General features: G+C 37.8%; 1 protein-coding gene across 1 annotated transcript in view; it reads left to right on the top strand.

The window, feature by feature from the left end:
- Window positions 1-8,778: 8,778 nt before the first annotated feature.
- The window catches only part of LOC122064435 (TNF receptor-associated factor homolog 1b-like), a 24,546-nt gene continuing 6,981 nt past the window's right edge, over window positions 8,779-26,343 (top strand). Inside the window, exons 1-10 of the mRNA XM_042628125.1 lie at window positions 8,779-8,989; window positions 9,727-9,941; window positions 11,378-11,489; window positions 14,202-14,290; window positions 14,387-14,455; window positions 14,660-14,789; window positions 21,175-21,333; window positions 21,768-22,116; window positions 22,679-22,791; window positions 25,910-26,060. Coding sequence (XP_042484059.1) covers window positions 9,764-9,941; window positions 11,378-11,489; window positions 14,202-14,290; window positions 14,387-14,455; window positions 14,660-14,789; window positions 21,175-21,333; window positions 21,768-22,116; window positions 22,679-22,791; window positions 25,910-26,060 — 1,350 coding nt within the window. The 5' untranslated portion in view covers window positions 8,779-8,989; window positions 9,727-9,763. The remainder of the gene's footprint in view (window positions 8,990-9,726; window positions 9,942-11,377; window positions 11,490-14,201; window positions 14,291-14,386; window positions 14,456-14,659; window positions 14,790-21,174; window positions 21,334-21,767; window positions 22,117-22,678; window positions 22,792-25,909; window positions 26,061-26,343) is intronic.

Below are 26,343 nucleotides of genomic sequence, written 5' to 3'. Positions count from 1 at the left end.
TTGTGTGTAGCCTAATCATCCTCGAATGCTATTTGTATGCATTAATATGTGCATTATAACATTCATTTATGACTTGATATGCTGATATCTTTAATTATTAAATGTTTATTTCCTACTTTGAGATATGAGATGGATGACTTTAAATTATTGAATATGATGCATTGCTAGACTAGATGCCATAGTCGGCTTGGACACGAATGCATTAGTGGCCCCTGGAATGGGACGCGGTGGCACTATATAGTCGTACTATTTCATATAGGGGCATGCGGCTAGGAATGATATATCTATGTGCTACGACCCTTTCCAGTAGGGGTTTAGGTGTTGAGTACATCATTAGGGGGAAGCCCGAGGTTGTGTATCAATGGTGGCGGTTAGAAGTATGCCCAATCGATCACTAGGATGGTCGGTACCTTTGGTGATATAACAAGAGGGCCAATCGTACTGCTTTTAAATTAATGCAAGGTAACGCCCATTTTACTTTAATGCAAGGCAAATCCCATTTTACTTTAATGTAGGGCAATGCCCATTTACTTTTCTGGTACCCACAGTTGGCCTTCTCCGAAAACCCTATGGGCATAACGCGAGATGGGGTTCACGGCTTGTACCACCGGCATACGAGCACTGTGGTTGTAAGTAGCACATGACCTGTGACTTAGATGTGATGTATAAGTGGTTTAAGATAATAAAATGAACTTGCATTCACATAAGTGCATTTGTATTGCAAATGATTGCTTGGTATTTCTTTTCACTTACTGGGCTAGTGAATTCATCCCACTTGTGCACCACTTTTTAGATGATCTTGCAGGTTATCTGGTTGAAGAGCTAAAGCTAGGACCCAATGTGGAGTTTCTAGCTGAGGACTAGTGGGTCTGAAGATCTTGGGCATGTGACCGAGTGCCCGTGCGAGAGTTGTGTTGCAGGATAGTAACACTGATACCAACCCGGGTTTCTTTTGATTATTTTATGATGTTACCCCTTTTATGCTCCATTTGTTTAAATTGTAATTCCCGTGTATATATCACGCCTACGGGTCCACATTTATATGTACTATGTAATACAACTTGGATATCAAGAGTATTGGGATATTTACAGGTATATACATGTAAGACTTCTGTTGAAATATAGAACTTGCTTAACTTAGTGTGTGTGTATGTTGTGCTGTGATTACTGCATCAGATGATCATGGCAGGTTTAGGTTAATAGGTGTTAACTCGGTCACCGGTCCGGTTCTGTGTAAATGGGGTGTGACATATTTTTCTCACCCTATCGAGTGTCACTTTAAATATATTCAAAGGGTTGCTAAAGGATTTGCTGACACCCATTGCCTGGAGAGAACTATCCAACTCTGTGTAGTGGATGCCTCGGCTTTTAACCAAATTTCTCAATAAATTTCTATCTTATTGCTTTCTTATTTATGGGTTTAAAGTAGGGGTGTCAACCGATCAGGCCGATCTGATTTTGGTCGGGCTTAATTGGGCTTGAAGATTTTCAAAGGCTACACTGTGTCCACCCATTTAACTAATCGGGCTTAGTTATTGAGGGCATGGTACGCTTTATATTCGATCGATCGGCCTTGGGCTATAATCATGCTACCTTAATCGGGCTTTAGTCAGGCCTTAATCGGGCTACGGATATGTTTAATGTTAAACGGGCTTTAATCAGTTTTTAAACCGGCCCTCTTTAAAATGTGCTCTTATACTTCGATCCACTCATGCAAGCCCAAAAAAATGACAATAAATCAATAAATGATACCAAAAATAATCATTATTTAAAATGTGAACATGTCTTTACTTTTTTATTTGGGGGGTAAAATAGGTATTCTACAATCATTAAAGGGTCGGGCTAGGCCGGTGCACAATAATTGGTCTCGATCGAGTGTTAAACGGTCGGTCTCGATCTGGCACCTGACGGTCCAATTAGCAAAATCGAGACCGACCATTTATAAATGGGTCGGGCTCAAGCCCGACACGTTTAATAAACCGCCCGAGTTGGGTCGATCTATAAACGGTCGATCCTGATCGATTTAGTTGGGTCGGGCCAGGCCTCGAATTGATACCCCTAGTTTAAAGCAAGGTGGGCAGAGGATTTGGGGGAAGAGGAAAAAGTAGGTGGAAGAGGTGGTTGAGAGATACAAATTCTAAAAATTAAATAACTAAAATATGTATAGCTTGATATATGATGTAATTGTCTATTATATAAATATTTTTGCCAAAATGTCTATGGAAAAATCTATCTTAGTATTTAATATGATTTGTTTCAATGATTGAAATGCAAATTATCATTTATCAAGAAAAAAAAAATCCACATTCTCATAAACTTTGGAAGTAGGTAGCAAATGATTTGAAAATTATGTGGATCATACTGTAGACACCTAATTTTGTCACCCCCCGGTGATAATGACACAAGAAGAATTACATGTTGGACATTTTAGACTTGGAGAATTTTCGAGCTTAGAGTAGAAAATGACCATTTTTTTCCCATAAAATTTCAAGAGAAAATATTTTCAAAAATTAGAAGTTGATGTTGTGGATTATTGTTGTTTGTCCCCTCGAGTCGGACATTACACTTTGATGCGAGAACTATGCGAATCGACTCCCGATTATCTCTTTCATTATATGATCCGAGTCCTTACTTTATGTATATTTTTGTAAAGGTTCTTGGTCGAAACCACAATCGTGTCTCATATCATTGGATAGTGCTCGGATTGAGCTTTCTAACGATATATTACACGTCGAATTTTGACAAATGGTTTGAAAGATACCCCGAAAGTTGACTCCAAAGTTCGGTATCATATTCCATTCCGAGTAACCAAAGAGTGCCACATGGCGCCCAAACCCCTTTGTCCAAAAGCAAGCATTTTTGGACAATTCTCTCAAGTTTTTTAGTCCCACATCGAAAATAAGAGAGAATTATCTCAAATCCCAAGGCTATAAGTATAACCCTTCTTCTCTTCCCAAAAGGAGAAGGAAGAAAATTGAGAATTTGGGAGAAAGGATGGCCCCATCAAAGTTTTGGCTAACTTCTTCCCTCTAAAATCAAATATTCTCTAAGTCTAAAAGTTTAACACATTAATCCTTTCTTGAGCCGGGATATCTAGTCCGGTTCGGTTCGATTTGGGGCTCGAAGCACAAGGGTTATCTCCCATTGTTTCTTAATTAAAACCGGGTTTAAGGTATTTTTCTTCTCCCAATTACAACTTAGAACTAGTTTATCTAATTTAATAAATTATGTTTAATTAACTTTAATTTGGTTTAGTATGGTTTATTAAACGTGAATTAGTTGATTCCGGTTCAATTGGGTTTATCTTGCTTTAATTGGGTTCAATATAGTTTGATTTGGGTCATTGGGTCCAATCCATTGTTTTTGCTAAGTCGTTTTATTTTTCATTTTCATTTATTTTGCTTTTTTTTATTGTTTTATCTTTATTCAATTAATCGGTTTCATTTGTGGCTTAATATACTCACTTAATAAGTAGGTTTGATTTGATCTATTTTTGATTTATTTTTGTTCTTTAGACATAAGCCCTTAGATTAGGATCTCAAACCCTTTCTTCTTCTCCTTATCTTCTTTCCTTGCCACCATTGGAACCCTTAAACAACAACCACCAAACCTCCTTCACTTCTTCTTCTTCTTCTTCTTCTTCTTCTTCTTCTCTTGCTACTTCTTTTTCTTCCACAACTGAAACCTGCAACACCACTTTTTCTTCTTCTTCTTCTTCTCCTTTTCCCTTTCTTTTTTTCTTTCTGCTGTTGCAACCCTTAAACAACAGCAGCCGACCCTTTGTTCTTCTTATCCTTCCTCTCGCTTCTATCTCTCATTATACCCCCACTGATGCTGATCACAAATAACAGAAGAAGCCTAGGCTGCACTGCTACTGGGTCCAGAAAAACTGAAATTTGCAGCACTATTAGCTGATGTAGCGGCAGAAGTCGAAGCAGGAGGACCAAATGTAGGTGCTACAACGATTGTTGTTTGGGGCTACACAACCGACGACGGAGCTGAGGGATGAGGTTTGCTGTAATGAAGTTGATGATGAAGAAGAGGATGTGGAGGTAGAGAACGATGGAAGAGAAAAATCAGACCCGGCAGTTCCTCTTGGTTTTCTCTCCTCCAAAAGAATCATTCAACGATTTTCTCCCTTTGCAACTTTGCGTTTATGGAACCAAGAAATCCTTCTCTCATTTCTTCTTCCTTTTTCTCCTGGATCTTCCATGTCTTCATGGTCCGAACCGACACCTAATGTTTATCCGCTTCTGTCCCTTTTTCTTTCTTCTTTTCTCGTTTTCTTTCCATTTATTTTATTTTTTTATGTTATTTTATTTTCAGTTGAAATGCTTGATGGTGGCCGAACCCTCTCCACTCCCTTCTCCTTCCTTTCTTTCTCCTTAACCGAACCTGCAACTCACTCCCCTCTGTTTCTTCTTCTTCTTATTTTATTTTCTTGTTTTTTGTTATTTCTTTAATTTGCTAATTAGATAGTCCATATTTGTAATGCCCACAACCTGTTATTTCATTTAAGTTTTCTATGTGGAATCTTCCCCTCCTTTTTTTTATATTTTTCTTTTATCCATTTTGGTTTGATTTCAGGTCTGTAATGTATCTAGTCCTAGAACTTAGGTTTGGGATTCCTCCAATTTTAAAATTTAAAATCAAATGATTTCATTTTATTTCCCTCTAAATAATGTATGGGACGTAGTCTAGGGCGTATGTTAGCAAGGGCGTGGCTAGCCCCCCCTCAAACCGGCTCGTAGCATTAGGTGCGTATTGGGGATCTAGGTTTTCCTATTATCTCATATCTTTTGTACTCCAACCCTCACTCGCATTAATATAGTACTAATTTAGATTGATTAATGTAACGTAGTTAACTTAATTAGTCATTTCAATTGTTGTTTATTCAATTATGGTTTGTTAATTTAGTTTTTTTTTACTCACTGGATTTGGTTTCTTCATTCAATTCAATTTATTAAACTTGTATAACTACCAATCTTTTCCCTTCTAGTGGTTTGTTTATTTTAATCAATCAACTAATTAGTTATTTAATGTAGGGCAATTAACTAGATTAATTAGTTAAAAGATTATCTTCTCATTAGCTTAATTAGGGTTTTGAAAAATGTTTAACTCATCTTAGATTAGCTTAAGGTAAACATAATTAGTGCAATTAGGTTTCATAATTAATTTAATTAAACTTTAGGTTTAGTTTAATCCTCCTATACTGGATTAGGTAGATTAGTAAAAATGCATTCATTTCATGTAATTAATCCATTTCATTTTTTTTTTTAAATTAATTAAGTCTCATTTAATTTACAAATCTTTTTACCAATTAGATTAAGTAGGATTGCAATAATTTATTTTACAACTTATTAGGGATTATGATTAATCATTTTAATTAATTCAATTTAGGATTTCATAAATTCATTAATCATCCATCTGGGTTAGGCTCAATTAATCGAGTTAGTTCAATTTAGGGTTTCACAAATTGCTCAACTAATCCTAGGTCTAGGCTTATTTAATTAGCTTAATCTAAGATTCATAATACATTAATTAAATCATTTATGGTTTTTAATTTTTAATTAGTGTAATCATTTCATTATTTACATCATAACCTAACTATCATAATTTAGACACTTTGATTAGGGTTTTCACGTGTCATACTTAGATACTTAGTTTAAGGTTTTCAATAACCTAGATTTAGGACTAGTTAGTAGGGTACAAACAAACTTTGGTAAAACAAAAGGATACCGGCCTTAGGGTTGGGCATATTGGGTGTTTAACACCTTCCCCGTCTGTCACTTGACACTTGTCCAGAATCTTGGTGCAAACTAGCCTTATCAATCAGAGTCATTAGTCTCTCTCCCTTGATTGGGGGAGACATTTATGGGTCCTAGACCCTTTCTAGGTGACGATTCCCTTTTACCCATAACATGTGTCCCCCCCTTTGGCATTTGACGACCAGGGGATACTATCTCATCTCATTAGGATCAAACTCTAGCGTGTGTACACTCGCTATGCGCCATATCGCGAACCCAACGGAGGTCTATGATACCTACACATACCATACAACATGAGGTGTCCTTTATATATGATTTTCTCATATTGACCTAATAGTGGACACACACACACACACACACACACACATATATATATATATATATATTTGTAGAGCACAATTTTTTAATTTTTTAATTTTTTTCAGTAGAGCACATTTTAGTCATTTAAACCATTATATTGAATGTTGGAGTCATTTTCTCGAATTTTGATTTGCTTATTTATTTTTATTTCGAGAATGTCTCCCTCACACAGTGATTTGGTGTGTTCGTAACCAACAAAGTACTCATTATTATTGTGATTACAAGCTAATCCCAAACAATTAATGTTGAAATAAAAATGAAAAAGGCACAGCATAACCTTATACTCGGCGTATAAGTAGAGGTTTTGTAGTCTTCTAGCCATAATCTCTACTTGTGATACCATGTGATATAGGTATCGGTGGATTTATTTATTTTTGTAAAGATATAGGTAGATAATTGTGGGTAGGTAAATGAGATTGTTACTGAGTACTAGTTTTTTTTTCTACCTCATTTTAAATCTATAATTGTTGGAAAAGGAAAAAAGAAGAAAAAGTAATTTGGTGTGGTTGTATTCATATACACAGTGAAAAAGAAAGTTGTTTGAGCGAGTGGCCATGGCAAACACAGGAGTGCATGTCCTACAACTCCTAGGAGAAAAAAATTCTCATTCATATCGATGCCCCGCATGCATTCTCATTGGCTCTACACCGGTACATGGGCCATGCAACTAGACAACGATCTTTAGCCCATATATAAATAAATCAATTTCCATAAATACATTAATCTTAAATTAGAAACAACTAATCAAGGTGAAACACTCGTAATTAGTTACATGATCAGTCCCACCTTAGACTTGGATCCTCTGTGGCGTAATAGGACATTTGGTGTGCATTCAACGTTCATAAATGCCTTGGACTACGTGTCACCGTCTTAGATTCAATGTTTGAACATTTTTGACCATTAGATGCACGCTAGACACCATGTTATGTCATAGAGGAATTCAATCCATCCCACCCTAAGTCCCTACCTCTCACACAAAACGATGGTGACATGGAAAATCATGTGTGCTCTTATGTGGTTCTCTCCCTACCATCACATGTAAAGACTGGGGGGACCTCAAGGTCTAAACATTATTCACGGATTGATTTGTGTAAGCATCATAAAGTACTAAAACTTCTATACATCTTTTGCTATATTAGGTCATATCCAATCCATGGCCCACACAACAACGGCCTTGATCAAACCCCTAGATAGTTGATGTCTCACATAATGATCAGATGAGATCAAGAATTTACAGTCAATCTTTTTAGAAAAACAAATATTATGAATTAATTATTAAATAAATCAAATAAAAAGGACTAACCCTATTTCACATGCTGCCCATGTCTTCCGGCGAAAGTCTTCTTTTCACACCTTCTCACTTCCAATGATCTTAAAACGAGATACAGACCGTTGGATTCCCTCCATATTCATCAACCCTAACCCTAACTTCAGTTATCTTTTTGGGATTCTTATCAAAAGAGTATAGAGAGATGAAATGAGCACGAACTTATCACAATGGAAACGCTTCACACGTTACCGAACTTGATCGACGAATTGATTTGATCCAATAGTACAACCAACATTATTCAAAGCGTTGACCCCCTATATGAACGGCCAAGATCGAACTATGGTGGTATCTAAGAGGGAAAAAATCATGTCCAACACCAACGATTTGTCCAAGGGCTGCGATTGTTGGCATGCACATCCCTAAGTGTTGGGATGACATAACCAAACCATCTCAACCCTTGAATCCGAATCGATGAAGCGGCAGTAGTTGGAGACGATTCGGGTCCCAGCCAAGAGCCCTTATTCATGCATGCGATTCAGTACAAATGTACGATGCGCCGATTTGGAGAAATCTTAGAAAGGGAGCCAGTAGCAAAGAATACAGCGCAGAAGGCCAGAACTGCCAAAAATTTCCATTTTGGGTGGACTGCTAAAGTTCGATCTCGTGACGTAACTCTGCAAGCTCGGCAGTCTCTCCAGTATTACTATTTCTCGATGCTGCTCTTCCTCCTCTGCTCTCTTCCCTGTTAACACTCACGTGGCTACGCGGTGCGGCTTTCAAGTTTCACCACCCTAAGGCGGCGTAGTTTAGCCAACCGTTCACGTTAGCAGCCAGCTCAATATCTCAATCTTCTCGCGACTCGCACGGTCGGTTGGACCGTGAACGATACGAGATGTTTTCGTCACTCATGCGTTTCATTAACGTAAATCTTAAAGGCTATGTTTGGAAAAAATCAATTAAACGAAAAGGAAAAGCGTTTCCTGTAGGAGAGCGTGGCTCTACTCGTGCAGTTGGCCAATGAAAGTACACTTTGATCTAAACCATCTAATTAGCATATTATTTGTGGGTCATGATTTGAATATTATTTGAGGGTCAAGTGGGACTTGGGAGTTTGAAGATTCTTATCGGATGGTTCAAAAGAAGAACAGATCACATGGTATGGGTCCACATAATCAGTGGTTTAGATCATCTTTCTATAAAAGTATTGGATTAGGGGACCCACCCTAGGTTCCATCAGCCACCTACATGTAGTATGATATGGATGGAGCAGAAAATAATCACCGAAGTCAATAGTTCCAAATGGTCTTATATTTTATTATGTTCAATTAAAAATTAAAAGAGAAATTGATTTTTATTTTTATTCTCATAGGAAGGGAAACAGAAAGAGAGAGAGAGGGAGGGGGAACCTTGTTTCCATATCTCTTGTCATTGTCGATATTGATATTATTTTATTTTAATTTTCGGCCTCCGTCTGCTGCCCTTCCGAGTTCCGTCCCCAATCTTTTCTCGCTTCTCTGTTTTCTCGCCTGACGCGAGGAGAGAGAGAAAACGGCTGCTATTCGCCATTAACGAACTCTGTTCTTCATTAGAGGTATTTGATATCGTCTCTGAGTGCCTATTTTTCTCGTCTGAGTCTAATCTCTAATTTCTTATCATCTGTCGATTCATTTGTGTCCGTTTGAATCGGATGGGTTTTGGTTAGGGTTTAGGGGATTTTGTTTTTGATGATGATGTTCTTTTCTTTTTTCGGCGGAGGTTTCTAGGTCTTATTCGATTGGGGTTGCATGGAATTGGGTTAATGGATTTGAGTTTCTCTTTATAGGTTTTGAAATTCTTTTGCGTTTTTTTCCCCTTCTCCAATTGGATGTTTATGAATATATTATTTGTCTGAATGCGTTTTGTGCATTTCAGATGCTGTTTCTAATTTCTAGGTGCTTAAACGGATGCGTCTCACCGTTTGGGGGTTGTTTCGCTCAAAAAAATGATTTTCTTGTATTGTTTCTAATCGTTTGTTGTGTCTCGCCTTTGAATATATTAAAAGGGGGATGTTGATGGGTTTCGTTTTTGGAGTGGAAGAAAATTTTATTGAAAGACGAAGATGTCTCATGTTTTCCATTCTAACGATTGGGATTTTCCTTTCGAGCGATTTTTTTCCATCTTAAATTGCTTTTCGCATTAAGGTATGGGAATAGTTGTGATAGTTTTATTTCATATCGTAAATTGTGAAGGTGATATTTTAATAGATGGATTGTTTTTGTGCAAAATTTTCCTTTGCACAATTCGGTGTTTTTCAAGTTGGTCTCAATTGTTATTTCCTGGCGGGTGCAGGTGAAGGATTGCCGAAGGATAAATTTTGGAGTGGGTTATGGCTGGGAGTGTGAGCGAAGACTATGGGGCTGGGAGGTCTTCGGAGGGTATTTCAACTGCGCAGCTTTGCCAATCTGGGGAAGCTCTGGCAGAATGGCGGTCCTCCGAGCAGGTTGAAAATGGAATCACATCTACTTCACCCCCTTACTGGGACTCTGACGACGAGGATGATTATGGTATGTTCCTTTTATATATCAATTGCTTATGGCAGTCTCCTTCTCGTTCTCTTGTAACCTCACTGTGTTTTCCTGACAGTTGTGTTACAAATGGCAAGGCGAATTTTTTACATATTTATTTACAGTTGTTTATTACGAAATCAACCTTTTTTCTTTTCCCCTAAAAAGTCTCAGGGGGGTTTGGTGGCTTGGCCCTTGTTGTTGGTTTTCAACTCTCTAATCACTGTGCAATGTGCCACTTCTTGGTAGCATGGAGTGTCTGATTCATTCAGTTGTTTAACGGGTACTGTGAATTAGGCATGATATCCTCCCATTTTTCCTATGAGATTTTGAATGATTTCTGCAAACCTGTTCACTACTTATTGGTACTTGGTGGAACAGTAGCTATCTAGGCCATGCTTGACTATGGGACTGCCGTGCTGGAGAAGATTGATAGTAGTCTGCATATAGGTTACTAACAAGTGCCCAACTGTTCCCCACTGACCTCCAAATATCATCACATTGGGGACGCAACTGTATAAAATTATGATGATCCCTGAATTGTCTAATGTTTCAAATGAAACATGTTTATTAACTATGGTCCTAAAAATATGCTCAGGGCCTGTATTCTGTCTTCTTGTGCATGTCAAGTAAGCCAAAATGATCAAAGGAAACAAAGTTCTTCGTCGGTATATATTTAATTCTACATGCCCAGGTGCAAGACTCCTTTATATTGGGAATGCAGCAATTGTGCAATTAATTTACCAAATTCGTAATTGCTCCCTTTACTGTTTAGATATTTTCTCTAAATTTTTCTATGTGGCTCTTGGCCATGTTGAGTCGGATGGGGAGATAACGCATTTGAGCTTTTATTGGGCAGTTCCATGGTTCTCCTCATGTTTGTCCATTAAGTGCTTTCCCTTGTAAGTATTTACTTGTGTGGGTTGCACTGTCAAAGAATTCCGATCTTGAAAGTCGACTCAGCCGATCCAAAGCCCATAATCCTACTATTTTGATTGAGAAAATAAAATAGCATTAAAGTCTGTATCAACAGTCATTAATTTTTGTATTAGTTAAACAAGATATAATATGATGCCCAAAATGAGTGGTCCTAAACCAAGCTAAGTCCGCCGCTTTTAGAACTTGGCTCCTGAACTGTAATATTGAGCTCAGGCTCTGCTCATAGGGCTGCCCTTGTTGTAGGCTTGTAGTGACAATTTTAATTTCAAAATTGCAACAAGAGATTTATCTCCATACTGTCTTTCAAAATAACCTATCCTCGGATGTTATTTAAACTAGTACGCAGTGTCTTATCCAAGAAAAGACAAATTGGTAGCTAATTGCACACTTTCTGCCTTTCACTCCTGGTAAATTTAAGGCCTCTGCTACTTTTTCATCAAATTATTCATCTATCACTTAGATGGAACTTTTTCTGAATTGATTTTGGTTTTATATAGGGCCAAAGCCATCTGAGCTATATGGAAAATTTACATGGAAGATAGATAACTTTTCACAGATTAACAAAAGAGAACTTCGGAGCAATGCATTTGAGGTTGGCGGTTACAAATGGTATGGGTTTCGTTCTGTATCTGGTTTATTTCATGCTCATGCATGTACTTCTTCCTCAATTTTATTTGATGAGTTCTTTTATGCATTATATATGAATGCTCATGAAATATTGTGGACATATTTTTTATATGATTTATTGTCATTCGTAGGTTATTTTTCATTTCCTTTTCCTTTTCGTTTTGGTTATGACAGCCAGTTCCTCACACCCAAAGGTGCGAGGCCATTGTTTGTTGTATCTATTAGCATGACAATTTGGGTAATGGATAATTGGGTACATGTGTAATGTGGTGATGGTAAAATTGTGTGGTAACAATATAATCAGATAAATTTAATAGCAATATGTCATTTAAGTGATATATGAGAAATATCTCAATTTATCATTCTTTAGAATCAATGATTTCCCTTACTGTAGTGTTCTGGATACACCGTGGACTCTATATCATCATTGGTGCTTTTTTTTTTGTCCCCTCAAATTTTCCTCTTCAATCTTGTAGTCCAAATATCGGGGAGAAATTTCTAAGAAAAAATTATCTATTTACCCGGATAGGGTGAGGATATGAATTGGGTGTGTCATTTTTGTGCTTCAATGTGAAAGTGTCAGGACTCTATTTTGTCTTTTAATTTGAAGTGTGCAGGAAACTTCACTACATTTCATATTTCATGATTATAACCATGAGTCCATGACTTTAGGGAATGTTCATATTACAGTTGGTTGAGTGTATAACAACTTTAGAGAGAGGAGAGTAGAACCAGAAGGAGAGAAGAAGAAATGATGAAAGAAGAAGAGAAGTTAGGTCAGTCCTAGACTTTCTTTCTTTTAGACCTTGGCGGAGTCACCAACATGGTCAAAAAGCATGGTCACACTATCCCAAATTTCCATTGCTGTCTTCTTCCTCATAAGGCGTAGGCTGATTTCGGGTTTCATAGAGAAGATCAGATATGTATTACCTTCGAGTTTTCAGTTTCCCACTTTGGGTATGTGAGATCATTGGGATGGTTGGATACCCTAACCAGGTGTGAAAGTTCAAGCTCTACCCATATAAGAAACTTTTCTTCCCAAGTACTCTCCCAAAAACGAGGAATTTCACAGAAACAGCAAGAAAGCATCCATTACTGTAATAATTTTCTACTGTAACTCACATCTAGCATTTATTATAAATTGGAATCATCAATTCTTACCCACCAAACTTGACCGATTATGAGCCCATTGATCAGAAGAGCTCTTGAAGTGCAAAATTTCCTCCAAGAAGTGCTAAACTAGCGCTGTCATTCTTGAGTTACTGCAACCAGATCAGGCAGTTTCTAACCTGAACGCCTACATCATTATTCAAGAATCCTAGGGTGGCCTGACAGGTTCCAACTCATTGTCCTATAAGTACTATAACCTAGACCAAGTAGACTGTCTTGTACACCTAGGGACAGTTCCGGTTCATGGTGGTTTGCTCCGAACTGCCTCACAGTTATAAGATTCACAGTTTCATGGATCCAAGGAAGGTAAACGTACATACCCATGTAACTTTGGGAGCCCTTCTTCTCTGTCGGGTTCCTTATTGAGAGTATGGAGGCTGCGGTGGCTTTACCTGACTATCAAAACTGCGTCTTTGCTCTGATGCCAAGTTCAGATTTCAGTACTTCTGTATAATTGAGTTTAGAAAGAGGAGAGAGTAGAACCAGAAGGAGAGGAGTAGAAACGATGGAAGTAGAAGAGAAGTTAGGTCAGTTCTAGATTTCCTTTTTCTCTTGTACATTACTTGTCAAAAAGGCTGTAAAATTACAGGACTACCCCAAACAAAACACTAATTCCTATCCTATACTTGTTACATTAGTATTCGCATATTACCCCTATATGTTATATACCAACACCAACAAGGAGATCTGCATTTTGAGACGGGCATATTTTTGGATGCATCAGCAGATATGGTTGGACATCACAGTGAAGAATAAATAGGGTAGAAGGATGTAGAGGAAGAAGAAAGATAAAAAGAGGAGGAGGATATGTTGTACTAGACTGGAGCTTCCCTTCTGCCTATTAACATCTTTTTTCCTTGTTACTTTTATCTGCTTCTCTCACCTCCTATCACAAACTTCCTTATCATGGAGAATATAATAGTACTAAGGCCACTTTTGTCTTATATATCATACATAGCTGGCTTCATTTGGCATGAAGTTAGCTTAAGCATTATGGGTTATCATGTCATATATGATATAGTAAGTTAAAGCCTTACTGTGCGATAAACCAACGAAACGAAGGCGTAATGGAAGGGGAAGAGAGCTAATACTTAATATAGACACAAGTGAAGCAATTAAAACTAAAAGATAATGAAGAAAACAATGACAACCCAAGTGTACATTTCTTGCATAACTATATTTGATTAATTAAATTACATGTATTTACATAATTATATATATATTTTTTCTCTTTATTTTTGTGGCCATGTCAACCCAGTCCACTTCAGTAGAGTATATCAGCTCGATATATGCTTTATAGAGCTGAACTTTACGCAGAAAAGAAAGAACAGCTTTGTGTTTTTTTTTTTTCCCCAATCCAAAGTTCATTTTTTGTTTTAATATTCTCATTTTGCATATATTGCATTGAGGCTGTTAAGTATGCATTTGTATATTTTTCTTAAGGTAATCAGTTAATCGCAATATCGCATGTGAAGATTGCTTCAATTTTCACTATTATTGAATACGCAAAAACTGTGTTTGCAGGTATATTTTGATCTACCCACAAGGATGCGATGTTTGCAACCATCTTTCTTTGTTTCTTTGTGTAGCTAATCATGACAAGCTTCTCCCAGGTTTGATATAATTAATGACTGTGATGTTTGTTAGGATATCATTTATTCTTTGTTTTTCATAACTGATTTTTTATAACTTCTCTGTTTCAAAAACAGGATGGAGTCATTTTGCTCAGTTTACAATAGCTGTGGTGAACAAAGATCCAAAGAAATCTAAATATTCGGGTCTGTTTCTTAATGTTTTAGTTGCAGTAGTGTAGCTTGTCCATAGTTATTATGGTGTCTAGTCGGCCAGCTTTGGAGGGGGCCTGGACAAAAGGCGACACCGACAAGGCGCCTAGGCGCACTTGACAACTATGCTCTTATCTTCTTTCCTTCCCCTCTTCTCCCAATGGTTTTGGTGCTAATGTTGCTAATGGAGGTTTGCAGATACATTACACCGGTTCTGGAAGAAAGAGCATGATTGGGGGTGGAAAAAATTTATGGAGTTGTCAAAGGTTCAAGATGGATTTGTCGATGGTGACACTCTTGTTATAAAGGCTCAAGTGCAAGTTATTAGGTACTTCTGAACTTCACTGGTTGCCTGATATTTATCCATCTTGTTGGTGAGTCAATATATTTCCCTTGCATTACTGGTCTAGTCTCTGTGTTTTTCCTACTTATCTCCCTTACTTTTATGGGAAAATTACGAGATCACTCACTTTTGCGTTTGCTTTTACAAAACTACCCAATATATGTTTCACTTTACAAAATTATGCAATATTGAGTTTAAGTTTACAAAACTACCCACTACAGTATCTTTCCGTTTCTTATGACAATTTAAACTCTGCCCATGCCTTCTCGCCCCTCCCTTCCCTGCACCTCCACCCTACCCTGTCCGCATGACCATCTCAGTCAGCAAAGCTTCTGTTGACTCCATGGCAGTAGTGGTGGCATACCACATCTTCTCTCTCCCCCCATCCTCTCTCTTGCCCTGCTTTCTTTGGTAGAGAGGTTGTCAAAGTTGGGCATCATCTGTCAAACCCCTGAGCATCTCCCACACCTGCTCACCCAGCGTATCCTGCCCTGTGTAGCCGCATCAGACCAGATGCACCACCACCAGAAAGCTGCACGTTGCCCTCGAGCATCACACCTCAGCCTCCTTGCCATCCCTCACCTATCAGCACCATCCTGTGCATCACTTCAGCCCATCCCTGCAACCCCGCCCAGCATCAGTGGCACTGCCAAGCCACACCACCCAGCTGCTAAGCACGTCAACTATTGCACCACTGCCCAGTTGCTCCAAGCTACAGACCAACCTGCACACCACACCCCAAACATGAGAAACAGGTAATAGCTGCATGGTACCAGCATGTTACCTAAAAGGGATTGGAACGGAGTGAGAGTGAGTTTCCCGGCAGCTCCAGATGTACTTCCACCATCCACATCTATCAATCCAAAATATGAAACCCTACCAATAATTCATCTCACTATCTGAACATTCTTTTGATAATTGAACAATAAATAGAACGGATCTAACAAATTGAACCCCAAAAATCCATTGGAGCCCTCGAAAATGGGGCTAATTTCGATGCGACATGATTTGAAAACGGAAGGATTTCTCTGTTGGTACCCCCAAATAGCTTCGGAAATTAGGACTTGATTAGTATTTCTAATACGAATTGGGACACAGAATTTCCTTTTTACTTCCAATGTCGGCAGCGCATCTGAATAAGTTACTGGTTGGCGGCACTCAGCGATAGAGCGAATAGGGGAGAAGACGATTAATTGGGGTTCCAGAGAAGGGAAAGACAAGTAATCAGGTTCGGATCTTCGAAGCCATAGATTTCAGGAGGTATGATGGCGTCATGAGCTGCAACCTCGTCTTCGGTGGGGAATGCATCATGAATCATGATAACCAGACAGGATTGCAGCGGAGTGTGGCATGAGGAAGAACAGGGTAGGTGGGTGGGTTAAAGAATGAGGCCCTCTTTCTTGGGAGAGAAGTTGCCTTCCTTAAGATGATTATGGCATCGAGAGAGGCTGGTTTTCTTCTGAACAACATTCCTGTTGCCCTCCGGGGCGAATGGGCATGACGAGTTGGGTGGCAGGAAGTTGAAGAAGAAGAAGAAGAAGAAGAAGGGAAGCAGGTGGTCTCGTCGCACAAACCGTAATTGGAGAGGTAGGGGTAAAACAGTCAAAAGAGGTCAGTATTTGGAGATGGAACACTGTTTTGGGTAGTTTTGTAAATCTAAACTCAATACAGTGTATTTATGTTATCTGAAACAATAGGTGGGCAATTTTGTAAGAGCAAAGCTGATTTTGTGTAATCCTGTAATTTTCCCTAATTTTATTACTTACAAACTTTAGTTTCCTTTTTCTTTTCTTTTCTTTCACTGATCTAACTCTTAAAATACCTCTTTGTGCTGCTGGCTATGTGTTTTGATTGAGAATTGATCTATTATTTTCTACTATGATACTTTTCTGATGCCCCACAACTAAAAAACAATGATCCACTTGAGTTTCTGCATGACTGAAAAATGAATAATGGAAGAAATTTTCCATATTGTTCTAATTTTGATCGTAGAATTGCTATTCGTCATTTCTTGGTTGACACTCTTCCCAGTGGGCAAGAAAGCGGTGAATGCTCTGGTGTCCATTAGCTCCTTTTGTATGTCTCATTGTCTCTACTTTCTCCTTAAGCTGATGGAAACCATTGTCAAAATTCATTGGTCTATTCTTTTCTATTGTGATACTCTTCTGATGTTCAACAACTGGAAAATAATGAACCAATTGAGGTTCTGCATGACTGAAAATGAATCGTAGAAGCAGTTTTCCATATTTTCTTAATTTGAATCATAGAATTGCTTTTTATTTTTTCTTGGTTGACACTCTTCCCTCCTGGCAAGAAAGCCGGTAAATGATTTGTTTTCCTTAAGCTTTTTTGTCTTTCTCAGTGTCTGTGCTTTCTCCTTGAGCTTATGGATACCATTATCAAAATTATTTTTACATGATGGAGAGCAATCATTACAGTTGGCATTTGTGCCTTTTGATGTCTTCTTTCTTTCTTAGACCACCTTTGGTATCATTTATGTTTTTGTTTATGACCTATTTATAAAAAATCATTAATGAAAATATTTTTTCGATCTAAAATAAAAATCATTTGGTAACTACTAGAAACAATAGATTATAAAATGAGCAATAGGTTTGGTAGGTCCATGTGCAGAATAATTTCTGTAACTTTTAAACATTTATTAACGATATTGCTCTTTTTAGAAGAAGTCCACCTATAGCATTTTTTGAAGAAATGGGCCCAAACCTCAGATTGGGACCTACTCCAAAGTGCACTAAGCAGGTCCTGCCGATTGTAAATCCTATAAAGGTCCAATTGAAGTATCTCAAAGAATCCAAAATGGACAAGGACCATATATTATTAATTTATCAATTAAGGAGAAAACTAAAGGCCACTTTTTAAATATGACACTATGTTCATGTGGGAGTATGATATGGCTTTGAGAAAGGAATGAATTAATATCTTGAGAAAATAAGTCAAAAGAAATTCAAACCCATGCTCTTCTGTAATTTTGAGAAAGAAATGCAATCAACATATTCAATAGTTACACTTACACATCTGATAATAAATAGGTCCCAAAAGCCCTAAACACAATATTTACTGAGAAGAGGTCCATGCAAAGAGTATTGATGATTTTAGGTATATGACCAACTCTCTCGCCCCCCCCCCCCAAAAAAAAAAAAAAAAACCCCATATGAGAAGGGGGAATATTTTACTCCATGATATGATAACGAAATCTTTTTACTTCGAGAGGGTCAACCACTCCACCCTGAGGTCGAATTTACACTAAACTTCATGACATAATAACAGAATGGCACAGGCTCTTTTAAAGGTTTCTCTTGAATCCCTACAGTTTGCAACTAGGATGTGGGATGGACAAATAAGCAACCACAGTAGTAGAAGCAACAGTTTCTGGAGCAACAGGCTCAGTACTAGCCTCGGAGGAAGCATCCTGGCTTGGACACCAGTCACACCACCTCTACTAACTCTTCCCCCAACGTCATCATCATCTTTCTGAGAGCAGTTAGTGAAAGCTCTTCCCACTGCATTTGCAAATTATTTTTAGTCCTCACATCACCCAAGCTTTCTTTTACCATTGGTATCTCCTCAATCAAAGTAAATGTATCAGATCACTACAGTAATTAGCATCCTGAGCAACAAAAAATCCACTAGGGTAAAACAATACATATACGATTCATCAAAGATGGCGAAACAAAGGGTAAACAAGCATTTGATAAGGACTAAAAAATTAGAATATGAAAAGTAAGGAAAGGAAGATTTGCACTCTTGAACATAATCAATCCTGAAAGAAGCTCAAACATTAAGAGAACGAATACCCATTGCATTCATGCTGTGGGACCATTGGAAGGAATGCCAAGAATTATGGGCTTTTCAGAGGAATGTTGATGTATGTCAACCAGAAATTTCAGCAGTTATGGTTCCAGCATTTGAATTCTCACAACTTTCTCTAAAAGTAATCATATCTGGCTTGGCCTTTTTCCTCTCCATCTAACATTCTTGGAATCAAATTGACCCATCTCACAGAAGCACAGATCATGATATTGTAAGTTAAGTGATTTGGGCTCACAAACAAGCTCAGTGGGAGACTTGAAGCTCACAAAAATCCGATCGACCTCATCTAATTTTTTGGAATCGATGCAAGCAGTAGGAAGGACATTGAAAGCCATCACAGTGTGGGCATTTCACTTCAGGCAATTTATCAAACGTTTTGGAGGCTCAATTAACATGCCAGATTTCCTATACTGGGAGATGAAGCTATGTTCCTTGACGATCTCTTGTGTTCTCTATTGATTCAGGAATGCCAAGATTAATCCAATTGCAAATGAGGAGAGGAAGCAGCATCTGCGAACATAGAAAGAATCCATAAACGTAAATGGTCTTGTTTGCTCATCTTTATGGATTTAAGAATTCCAATCTACAGTGTAAACCAGGCTAGTTGGTAGTCGAGTCAAGAATTGTGACTTGTGATTTGTGATCCATATTTGTATCTATGTTTCAGCATGTGACTCACCCAAGCTCGCTTCTCTCTCCCAGAATGAACAAATGTAGCCACTGTGTGCCAGGTAAATAAGAAAAATCCAGACATTCAGGACCCCTCTTTCTTGGTGAACTGATTCAACTTAGTGGAACATACCTAAGTTGACACAGTGATCTAAAACATAGCTATAGATTAATTTGACACTATGATAGGTGAAAAAGAAGAAGAAGAAGAAGGGGCTGGTGGTGGGAGGTACATGCAGGTGCCGGAGGATCTGTTGAACCTCTTTATGAGTCTTTTGAAGTTACGTTCCTTGACTTCAAGGCATGTGTTTCGAATAAGCAAATATTGCCTATTTGAATCCAATAAAAATAGTTGAAAAATCAAATTCTAAAAGGATAAAAAGTCAAGCCACCCCTCAGTCCAAGACAAAAACTGGATTTTTTTATTGTAGCCAGTAGGGGCAAGTTTCAATTTTCAAATGCTTGAGTTTTTAACAATTGTGAAAATTTCATAAATCTCATCATGGTAAAACATTGCTAAAAAAACCAAAATTACGGGAAAATAATCTTTTGTTTTGATCTCCATAAAATTATTGTTATTCAGACATTTTAACAAAATTCGCGCACTTTAAAATAAGTTTGACTAGAGCATAACTTTGTCATAATGATTTAGATTTAAGTAATCTTAAACTTGTTGGAATGCTGGCTTGTCCTTTACTCGTGTTACCACTTAACAGAGTCCTGTGTTTTTAATAAACAGTCGCTACCCCCTGGATGTGCTGCTTTCCTAATCAAAAGATAGGAGAGCACCCCTTCTCCCGAAGTTACGGGGTCATTTTTCGGAGTTCCTTCGACATGGTTCTCTCAAGCGCCCTATATACTTTACTTGTTCACTTGTGTTGGTTTGGGGTACGGTCAGTTCACTGGGAGGATCGCCCTCCCAATTCGAAGTTTAATACAAAAAGTTTAATGTAAAAATAAAATAATTTGACTAGTCAAACTTGTTAGAGAACATGAAGATTTATGTTGATTTGATGTGGCTTAATGTTGATTTTTGATGACGTGATGTGGCTTATTGTTGATTTTTGATGATATAGGTCTATAAGGTATATGTAGCAATACTAAATAGTGTTAGAAAAGAGGAGAAATAAAAAATAACAATTGGGTAGCTTGCTCCCTTAGGCGACGCCTTGTTGCCTAAGTGCTTATGCACCCCCCCACCACCTTGGGTTACCTTGTCGCCTTGACAACTATGAATGTAATTATCTTGGACCAATAGTTTGGCCCTTTAGTGTGCTATCAAAGGTTTACAGGAATTTCTTATTTACTCTGTTGAAATTGACTGCAATGAACTATCTTTTATGCTTATATTTTTTGCTTTGGCTTCTCAGAAAACATGCTTGCCATAAAAATTACGTGTACGAATAAATTGGATTTTATGCCAATCCAGTTACAGACTCCTGGTTCTTATTAGGGTTAATCTAACTTTGTATTTGTTGTAGTGTAAAAGTTCTAAATGACTTTAATATCGCTCTGGTTTCATCCTCAATTTGGATCCATCTGTGTGAATTAGGCTTCAAGGCATAGTTGTCAGGTGACACATTAGGTAACATGGCAGGCCTTGATGCCCAAGGTGGTGCACCGCACATATCAAAGCGTCCAGACCTAAAACATGTTGGAAACATACCTGGAACATGGTGCTCGCCTTTGGTGCCTTAGCCCCACCTTGGGTCACCTGGGGCCATGATAATTTTGATTTCTAGAGGGAGTGCAGGATATTTAAATGCTGATTATTATGCTTAAATGGATCTTCTGCCGTTTACCGCTTGATTCTTAATTGGAAATTGGCAATTTGATAACAAATTTGCTGCTATTTTTTTCTTTATGTCAGGGAGCGAGCAGACCGCCCTTTTCGTTGCCTTGATTGTTTGTATAGGAGAGAACTTGTTCGAGTATATCTAACAAACGTTGAGCAAATTTGTCGGCGGTTTGTGGAAGAGAGGAGAGGAAAGCTTGGAAAGTTGATTGATGACAAAGGGAGATGGTCAAGGTAGATATTTCTGTCAGAATCTGTCGTCCTGAATGAATTGCTAAGAGCACTTGGTTTTATCTATAACCATTATGTGATTCCGACCATCAGAATTCCTTGGAAGAATATCTTTCCTGTGAATTGGGCACAATCTCTAAATTGTGCATCTCTTACATTGCACTAATACGGAAGACTGCAGGATCCTTACCATAATGGAGATCTTTCGCTTGATTTAATTCTTTTAGGTGCTATCCACCTGTTCCAACTATTACTGATTTGCAGCAGTATTGTTCTTGCCTTCTTGGTACATTGGCAGTTTCTGTGCAAACTGAAGCTTTACCTCATGTACTGTGTCTTGGTGGTTGCCTTCATTTGTTAGATGATCCAACTTCTTTTTGTTTAGTTTGGACTGTATTGTTCTTTAAAAGGGATGTTAATGTTTGCGATGGTTGCAGCTTCTGCTCTTTCTGGTTAGGCATTGACCAAAATACGAGGCGCCGCATGTCCAGGGAGAAATCTGATGTGATCTTGAAGGTTGTTGTGAAGCATTTCTTTATAGAGAAGGAAGTCACCTCTACATTGGTGATGGATTCACTCTATAGTGGTTTGAAGGCTCTCGAGGGCCAGAGCAAGAGCAAGAAAGGAAGAGCAAAACAATTGGAAAGTGAAGAAACACCAGCTCCTATTATTCGGGTTGAGAAAGACATGTTTGTCTTAGCAGATGATGTGTTGCTACTACTTGAAAGGGCTGCATTGGAGCCATTACCTCCAAAGGATGAGAAAGGTCCTCAAAATCGTACAAAGGTGAGCATCAGAATCATGCATGGTCTTGTTTTATGTAAAGTTGTGAGGACTTCTACAGACCAAGCTGGTTATGATGAACTCATAAATTTTCTGTAATCAATTGTTGAAATTCATTCTTACAATCTTACCAACCTTCACTTCTGGTGCCTACTTACGTGTTTAGGCCCTTGAATTATAAACTATTAATTTTAGACTAGATTTTGTGCATTGCTGCTTTTGGAAGCTTCCTTTTTCTGTAAAACATGCCCTTTTATTTGAAAATTTTATTGGGTGAACCATCCATGGTTCTAGTTTTCATGATTAGCTATGTATCTTTAAAAATGCATATAAGTGTAACAATTAAGTTTAATAGTAGAATGATAAAGCAGAGGGAGGCTTTATTCTTTTTCTCCCCCCCTCTGGGTCTATTACAATGGCTCATACTGCACACTGTTTTAGGAATTAGTTCTTGGTAGTTGTGGAATCAAGAAATTGCTTTATTCTACTTGTAATGCATTACACTGTGCAAAATTTATTATAAACAACATTTACAGATATTTCACCTTAACCATTCCATGTGTAGGATGGGAATTCTGGAGAAGAATCCAACAAGGATTCGATTGAGCGTGATGAAAGACGTCTCACAGAACTTGGTCGGAGGACTGTAGAAATATTTGTCCTAGCCCATATTTTCAGGTAATTCCACAGCCATATGTGTTTCTGATCTCCTGTTTTCTGAACGTTTGATTTCTTCACTTTTGATGCAGGCAGCTTTTTAGTGTTTACCTTAATATTGTAGAATCTGCTTTCTGTTCTGGACAAGTGCAACTCTTGGTTAATTACTGGATTGTGGGGGATTTGGGAAGTTATTCTCCTAGTCCTAGACGATTCTATATCCAAGCAAAAAGTGCAGCAGACAAGAATTTTGATCACAGACCATTTAGTTGTGTGATGCATTATAGTGTTGGTCTTGGTCCATTCTTTATTTATTTGTGTCATAATTTGCAATTTAATTTCAAGGGAAGTTACGTTTTTCCGGATGGCTGAACTTTCACTGTAGTTCCTTACTAGAGGTTTGTTAACCCTGCTGTGTACTTTCATCTTTCTTTTGTGATTTGCTAAGGAAAATTTATCAAGGCAAAGCAACCTTCCCTGATAGAATTTGGGTAGTGAAGTCTCAGAAGCTATAACCTGGTTGGTCGTCTCGGAAAAGCTTTTTACTGTGTACCACCTAAGTAGTTGGATACATCTTGCAATAGAATTGTTGCTGTGTCTAAAGGACTAAAAAAATTAACTATCACTTGCTATACATCATGAGTTAGCTAGGATCATTTGGAAGCTTCTACATGTGTCACTCTGGTATACTCTGGTGTTTATTAGGCTTTATCTAACTTAACAGAGGGCCTTTTGAAGATTGGCTTCTAAGCTCCTCGAAGGTATTAGACTTTCAATGCCGCTCCCTTATGCACCCCATTTGAAAATGTACAGAAGGGAGGCGCTGCATTCTTGAAGACTTTTTCCATCAGTTATAAAGAATTTCCCACTTACGTTAGAAAACTGATACCCAAGGTACATGGGTTTGGGTGTGGTATGTGTCCAGGAGTTGGATCTTTGTAACTTTTGGATCCCTTTTTTTTTTCTTCTCAAAATAAGTATCCAATGGTTAAATCTTATTATACAAGGACTCTACTGCTGTGGAACTACAAACTAGGTACAGGTACTACGTGACAAATTTGTATGATTTCTGTGTTAAAAGCAAGTGAAGAAGATTGATGCGTTCTCATTAACCTATTTACAACAATCAAAACCATAAGCAACAAAGTATGCAAGTATGAATTTTAAAAATTTCAATGTGATATTGGGAACATAAAATTTAACAACTCAACTCTGAGCCTTACCCCAACTTATCGGTCTATGCTAGATTCCAGTTTTGCCTATGCACTCTATTTAAAGCAGTATACTATTTTCGGATATACTTGTTTACTGGAAATCAACATGTGTATGGCCAAAAGCATGCACTTATAGTAATATAAGTTCAATGTGATGTTCAAGCTACTAGTGTGTTTTCCTTCCAAACAAATAAAAGAAGTGATGTAGATAAATCAGCGAAGGTGGGCTTATTTTAGTGGAAGTAAAGCCTTGGGAATGGTTCTATCTGGGCCTAAATTAGGGGCAGGAGGTAGGAATACAGGATTTTTCTTTATTTGGCTAGACAAGTTTCTTACTTTGCGAGGGAGTCTTTCTTTTAAAGCAATTGCTTGTAGGCTATTTGATGCAGATAAGTTACTTAATGAGCTTATTTTATTGCAAATAAGCCTTGGGTTGGTTAAGTACGTGTTAGGCCTTTGATCCCATGGGTTTTCTTTGTAACAGGCCACTTTAATGGGTCTAAAATATGGGTAGAAAGTAGAAAAACGGGATTTGATTCATTAGTTTAATTAGCGTCTTGTTTTGAGTCTATTTCCTTTGTTATTTCAGTTTTCTAATCAGTTTAGGTTTTCCAATTAGTTAAGGATTGGGTTAGGCCTTTCTTTTTTAGGATTTGAGTCAGTTTTGAGTTTTTTATATAAGTTTGTAAAGGGCTACAACATTTAACACGAATTTATTAATGAAAAAAAAAATATGGTTTAAGCTGTTGTGCTGTGGGATGCAGTTGGGTGAGATGCCTAAATCTGAGGGTGAGATGCCTATTCACTAGTTATTCTTCCCCCTTCTTAACCCTCCATCGCATTCTCTTTCTTTTCTTATTTTCCTTTTATTTGTTTTCTGCGGGAGAGTGTTTGAGAGCTAGAACCAAGGCTATTGAAGGACGTCTTCTCTATTCAGCCAGAATTTCAGATCCTTCCTGGGATTATGATCACTTGTGATTCTAGTTCTACATTACTATTTGGTCATCCAACGATTTGATTAAGGAGAACATGGCTATTGTCTATTGCTGCTGAGATGGTAAGCTGCTGTGAGATTCATTGAAGAGTGAGAAACTCTTGTGATTAGACAGATCCTGATCTAGGACCTGTTGGTGGGAAATCAAAGGTCATATCCCTCTTCTTGGGTCATATCCCTCTTCTTGATGTAGTCTATATTTGAATGAATCAAAATAGTAGCCAGTTGACAAGGATAATTCAGATGCAAATAATGAAGACTGAGTGAAATAAGATAGCAACTATGGAGAAAGAACAAACAATAACCGTGAGGGGGGAATATTCCCACTATGGCTTGTTAGGAGGCTAAACTCTGACCCTACTTTGTGTCACAAGTCACATACATAGGATAGAAAGATTTCAGGGCAAGCAATCTCTAATTCTTCTTTTTGCACACATCTAGAAGCATAAATTCTATAAATCTTGACAGAATCTGTTTTATGTTTCCAATGCCAAAAGGTTGGTGGTAGTGGTGATGGTCCAACATAGTTTACCAAATTGATGGCTAGAAGGAGTTACTTCATGTTTTGCAACCTTCTGGGTTGTAGAGTCGGGCCTGGTATTTGTGAAAGGAATTACAGAATGTAAAATGTTTTGTCATAAAAAACAACAGAATATAGAACAGTTTCTCATAAAAAACAGTTGAACGCTTACGGACAAACCGACATTAAACACTAGCTGATTTAGCTGTGTGTGTGTGTGTGTGGCCTGTGGCATGGTCATATTGTGTTACTCAATAGTTGCATTTTCTTTGAAATTATTCCATTTGCTGTTATTTCTTGTGAATTTTGTATGCCTGGACAAATCATTTGATTCAATTAATTATTCTGTGTACTTTTAAGGTACTTGGGAAAAAGTCTAGCTGAATTAAATTAGATACTTTGATACTGCAGCAATAGAATTGAAGTTTCATACCAGGAAGCAGTTGCTTTGAAGCGGCAAGAGGAGCTAATACGCGAGGAGGAGGCTGCTGGGCAGGCTGAAAGTGAACAAAAGGCAAAACGTGGAGCAGCAGAGAAGGAGAAGCGTTCTAAGAAAAAACAGGTTTGATATTTTTAAATTTTTTTTATGGTAGTTCTGTGTTCTTGATCATCCACTTCTCTTCTTGCCTTGTCTTCCCTTCTCTGCTGCAAGATTACATTGTACTGATTATTTCGCAAGTAATTCTAAATGTCAACTATGTCTTTTATGTTTAGGTCTTAGAGTTTATACTTTATATATTACTTGTTTTTGTCATAGTTTATCTCATTGCATTGTAATATGGTGTGAAATAGCATCTAAACCAATGCTAACATCATCAGCAGCCCCCTGTTCCACCCCCCCCCCC

Source organism: Macadamia integrifolia, unplaced genomic scaffold (genome assembly GCF_013358625.1).
Source record: "Macadamia integrifolia cultivar HAES 741 unplaced genomic scaffold, SCU_Mint_v3 scaffold1647, whole genome shotgun sequence".
Lineage (NCBI taxonomy): Eukaryota > Viridiplantae > Streptophyta > Magnoliopsida > Proteales > Proteaceae > Macadamia > Macadamia integrifolia.
Note: the sequence above shows the minus strand (reverse complement) of the source record. Positions and strands in the feature narration are given on the sequence as shown.